We start from the raw sequence: 6,000 nt of genomic DNA on the forward strand, positions 1-6,000 counted from the left end.
AACAAGGATCTCAACATCAAATCATCATCTTAGCAAAATCATAAGAATACATGGCATCAATGCATATTATACCTCCACTTTCGGGGATGGCTTGAAAATGCACAACTCTACTGAAGAAACAAACTACACAGTTGAATTCCTGGCAAAAAATCGTGAAACTTGACCCCTTTCTAACTCGGTTAAATCTAGGCTCCCCAAGAATCTCAAAGACTCTTCATAGATTCTCTTATGTGGGTTGACAAAAATTCTCCTGCTCAGATGAAGAAACTGACTACACCATCACGTTCCTTGCGAAAAACTAAGAAAAATGAGTAAAAGTTGGCCTAGATCTAAAACTGTCATTTTAGGGCCTTCAGGGAATCTTTCGGATTCCATGTAGATTCCTGCATCATGGTTCCACCTTCATGGTACCACTGTTCAACTTCTATTTCTGGAAAATCCTCTACTCAGATCAAAAAACCATATGCACCATCAAACTCCTAGCGAAATTCTGAGTAATTTGAGTATAAAGTTGACATATTTCTAACATTGTCAAAATTTGGCCTCTAGAGAATCTCCAAGATTCCTTGCTAATTATACATGAGAATATTTTGTAGAATATTTGAGGGAATATTCCCTTGAAATATTTTTTCTCGAAAGCGTGCCCGACCTGAGCACAATCTTTCTCGACTCTGGGCTCCGCACATGCTCCTCCACCTTCGTTCTCTATGTTGATTCTAGTGTGGGTTAAATTATAGAACTAGTTTTTATAGACCATAGTGGGAAAAATTTATAGTGTATAGCCTCGTGAGTTGTTCGTAAGTTTTTGCGATTATTTTGAGGTCCTCCTAGGGTCAAACCCTGTGGCTCCTATTCATTTGTTTATTTTTTGATTTCTAAATGCATGTGGGTGGTTGGTGTTTTAGTCGGTGCTGTTAATTGTGGGGTGTTGTATGATATGGGGTCTCCGCATCGAGCAGGCCGGCCACCCAGTGGGTGCAAATTCGATCCTCGCCGACTCCCACATTGTTTTTTTTACAATGGATTGCATATATATGTGTGTGTGTAGAAATTTTGAATAATATAACACTTATTCACAGAGATTATCCTGATTATACACTATTTGCGGAATGCATGCATAATACATAACCTCCTCTACGTTGATCATCAATTTTGCGGAACTAAAAACAATGAAACATCAATCACATGCACACATTAACACAGTATGTAATGGGGAAAGAATACAGCTGAAAACCCCAAACTGTCTGTATATTATAATGATAGAGAACATGTAACAATTCATAGTACAATACTCCTCACAAGTACTCAGTACTATCTCCACCTGCTACACGCAAACTAGCTCAGATCTGAATCAAGTCACAGGTTCAAATCTCCTCCGCTATCTGCCTGCCTCTACTGCGCAATCCAATGTGAGAAATAGGAATGATCTAAGTCTGAATTCCCTTTTGTTGTACTACGCAATCCTCATTGGCAATCTCAATCAATGATTGTGCATATCTCATGCATAGCTATAGTCACAACTGATAGCAGTCTCACTCTTTCACTCACCTCTAACACTTTTCTCCACTGAATTTTTCATGCACTGAGTTAACTGATGTATTCTTTAGTTGCTTTATGAGTTAATAATTAGTGAATTAATTAATAATTAATTCACATTACTCATCAGTAGTGTATTCTGCAGTTAGACTAAATACAACTAGTTCAACCAAGTCAAATTGAACACAACTCCATCAACTCCTCAATCAACTCCACCAAACTCAGTCACTTGAGTTCTAACTGAAGTCCATCATGCAATAGCTCAACTGACCCATAAGAAAAGCGTATTTCCTTCTGGCAGTTGCATGTGCCACATCCGTAGCTCGAACTGAAGTGCTCCAAGAGGATAAGATAATGTTTATAGTCCAAATATTATTAAGAGCTAGTAATATTCGACTGTTCTATTTTTAGCCTGGCAGTCTAAAAATAGACTCCGCCCATATGTCTAAAAATAGAAGTCCATCTATTTTTACCAACATGTCCAATCATCCACAAATAGCATCCTGCAACTCATAGACCATGATCCATATGTCTAAAAATAGACTTAGCGCCAAAAATAGCTTCCGAGCCCACTTAGTGAAGGCGAATTCTTTTCACTAAGCTCCATCATCTTGTTGCATTTTCAACAGTGTGTTATAAATATGGGTGGATGGGTTGGCAAGTCTGTCGGTCTGGTGGCCTACCACCAATCTATATATATATATAGTTTTAAAAACAAGTGAGTTAAAAATCGTCTACCATTTTTTCAGGGTCATAAGAAATTTTAAGTAGGCGACAAATTTTCCCTTTCTGACCATCGGGAACCTTCAACATTAAGTGTCAATTTTCTGCCTCGTTAATGGCTCCCCAATTTAGTGGTATTCTAAATTTAGTTGGCATTCTGCTAAATTTAGCTAGTCGGTGTAGTTGATCAAAACTTTGATTACCCATAACCTTTGCATACGAACTCGGATTGCGGTGTCGTTTGTGTCATTAAAAATGTTGCGATGAGCTATTTTATCTAGCCCTATTTTCATGAGAATCTAATAAATTTTATTTTTGATCATTTACTAAGCCATTTTTTACTTCTGAGCATTTCTAAAGCCACCTATATCAAATTGAGTGTTACATGTGGATGGATAGAAATCAACCAAATTGAGATCCATTCATTATATTTGTCAGGATGTAGAATATGACCCTGATACCGCTAACGCTTTCTAAGTACGGAAACCATCGAGAACATTTACCAAACACAATACACGCATAAATAACAATAGTACACAATGAATATAAAAAGAACCCACTATTGCATGGGGATGACATTCATCCTCGAAAACAATAGCGAGGGATGCCGCTGATGTCACTGGTTATAAAAATATCAAAACAAAAGATTAACTTTGCAAATTTGCAAAAATTCTCAGTATGGTTTAGACTAATAGGTAAGAGACGATCCTATATGTCACTGTAATGTAATAATAACAACAATTATTTTAAATAAAATAATAATTTAATTAATTTTTATGATTTTTTTAAATCTTTGGAAATTTGAGATGTATAGGTGTGTATGCTTATTATGAATCGATGCCACCCATTTAATTTATATGGTTGTGGTAGTTATAGACATAATTAATATATGATTTAAATATATATACATTTGAACAAACATGTAACAAGATTCTTGATCATAGAAATTCATCTTACTAATGAGATTCTAATTAATTTATAAATAGACCTACAATATCATAGCTTAATAATACATCATGCCCAAAAAATTATAACTCGTGTTTATATGATATATGTTCACATGACATTTCGTTTCATTAATTAATTTTATTAAAATGGTAGAAAGGGCATAACAATCTTTAAAATAAATTTCAAGCTTTGATATCTTAATACTACTTAAAAATATTCTAAAATAATAGCTGGAGGTTAAATCCATACCATCAACTTGATAATTATATCAATGTGGTTGATAGAGCCAAAGGCTTTATAAATATAACAAAAAAAACTATTGCAACATGAATGTCTTATCAATGTACACATTTACATGATTACCTAACCATGTATAAAAAGGTTATGGATTAACTTTAACTTGAGGAAAAAAAGAATTACACATCTTGTTGTAAAATGCACCATTTTTCTAAATAAAATTTGCTTATATATTAATTTCCACATCTAATTAGAATATGAGCTTATTAGAATTGGAATAATCTCAAATCCCTAGGAAATTCGTGGGCAGGGAATCATGTGGCACGAATTTAATTTAATTTGAGAAAAAAAGGAATTACAAATCTTATTGTAAAATGGACTATTATTCTAAGTAAAATTTGCTTATATATTAATTTCCCCATCTAATTAGAATATGAATTTATTGGAATTGGAATAATCTCAAATGCTATGAAATTGGTGGGAGCCACGTGAACGAATATTATTTTTTAAATTTATTAAAAGTCAATGCAACCTAACAAATTCAGTAACATACTACAATCATTGATAAACATTATGACTAAGTATATGTTAAAAATATTCCATTAAGAATCAATCTAAGTATGCAATTAAGAAAATTAAAAAAATACTTATCCACCTTAAATTGAAAATTTCCCTATTAAACAAATCATTATATAGATATTTATATCTTATAACATTAATATATATCCATTAAATTATAATAAACTTACCTTTCTTATTAGAGTGGGACCATGGATGGTGGAGTAGAAACCATGCCCTATATATGAGTACTAGTTTTATGGCTTATAGTATTGATATATATACGCAAATTTGCATTGAACGTAAATTTGTGATTGGAGTTGGATCATGGAGGGTGGAGTTAGACCACTAATTTTGTGAGATGGTAAAAGTATATGGAAGTTGTTTTAAAAGTCAAACATGAGAATGAATTTTTATAATTTTGAAAAATTATTATATATAAGATTGTTAAATTAGAGTGATGGAAAAAGAAATAAAATATTTGATTTCCTTTAAATAATATATATTTTATTTGTGAAATTATAAAATTGTAAAAATATTTTTTAAAAATAAACAAATTCCAAATACCTAATATATTGTGGAGAAATAAAAAAAATCTAATAATAAAGTTAGAAGGACTAAAAATGAAATTTCATTACTTTACTTCCTATTATTATTATTATTATATGACCCATTTATAGCAAAAAAAAATTAATTTAATATAAGAATGTAGGAAGGTTTGTTTTAATTTAATATAAAAATTTAGTAATGTTTTTTATTAATATTTTATTTAATTTTGATTTTTTTTTTAAATTGTTTTTGGGATTGTTGAAGAAATTGAAATTAAAAAAATAATGATTTATTGATCTGAAAATGGAGCACTAAAGGCTTCTTGTCAAGCTTACAAAAACCTCTCCCACTCCAAAGCTTATATATTCTCAAGGCCTTATGATTAACCAATTGCAGAATTAAAAAGTGTTTGAAATAGGTGTATGCTTGTGTTTGTTTTTAGACTGTTCAAGTGCTTATGTACATTTGCTTATGCTGATATTTAAACACACATAACAGTAAATAAAGTAGCAAACCAGCAAACACATAAGACAACAATATAATATGGAGTTCACCCAAACCTCTTGGGCTACGTCTTCGTGAGCTCTAGTCAACTCAACTAGGGTCTTTGGGATTATGGCATAAATTCTTTTACAAGCTCCACGCTCAACTCCATTGGTTTACAACTGAACCTATGGGTTTAGAATACCATTTTATCCTGCTGGCTGTTCATACTCTACAAACAGATCTAGGCTTCTCTGGACTAGACTTCTTCAATTAGGACTCTGAGCTATCTTGCTCTAGATTGCACCAACTCCCTCAAAATTCTTTCACCATCTCTAGAACGCCTTCTTCTATCTTCAGTACACTCTGAACACCAACAATAGCTGGATTATTTGATCTCTTTGATGTTCTGAAGCTTCATTACTGCTCCATGGCTCTTAGAAGTCTTCAGGATTTTATGAACTCCATCTCAATGGATTCAACGGTCCCCTACAGTCACCTCGACTATTGGAACCTTGAGAATGAACGCTGGCTCTATTATCTGCAGTTGCCTCCAACCTCTGTCAGCCGCTGCTTCTGCTCTCGACTCTGGCTCTAGCTCTGGCTCTGGCTTCTCTGAGCTCTCTGGTTTTCGCTTGACCTCCAAGAAACTCGAAAACTCTCTGCGCTGCATCTTAATCATGCTCTCTGGCTTTTGGGAGGCCTCCTTCCATCTCTGTGGCTTCTTGTCCATTTCTCTGTGCGTGATCATTCCTCTGTCTCTTTAGTTGGACCTCTGGCTTCTGGCTCTGTGGCTCTGCGTGTTAAAAATGCATCATTGTTACAAAACACCCACTTGCAACATGGCACAATGATCAGGGGCAGTTAAAAAGGAATCGACGACCTTTCTCTGCCTTAATTATGAAAATAATCACATTTCCAATGCACAGAGATAATACATGTAAATACACTATCGGGCGCAAAAAT

The 6,000-nt window shown here is 33.6% G+C and overlaps 1 protein-coding gene across 1 annotated transcript in view; it reads right to left on the reverse strand.

Moving 5' to 3' along the window:
* The window catches only part of LOC149219766 (uncharacterized), a 28,290-nt gene extending 22,523 nt beyond the window's left edge, over positions 1-5,767 (reverse strand). The window contains exon 1 of the mRNA XM_089386912.1: positions 5,534-5,767. Coding sequence (XP_089243038.1) covers positions 5,534-5,767 — 234 coding nt within the window. The remainder of the gene's footprint in view (positions 1-5,533) is intronic.
* Positions 5,768-6,000: the final 233 nt, after the last annotated feature.

This window comes from Pinus tabuliformis, chromosome Q (genome assembly GCF_031772625.1).
Source record: "Pinus tabuliformis cultivar Carrire ecotype Pingquan chromosome Q, CPIR1, whole genome shotgun sequence".
Taxonomy (NCBI): domain Eukaryota; kingdom Viridiplantae; phylum Streptophyta; class Pinopsida; order Pinales; family Pinaceae; genus Pinus; species Pinus tabuliformis.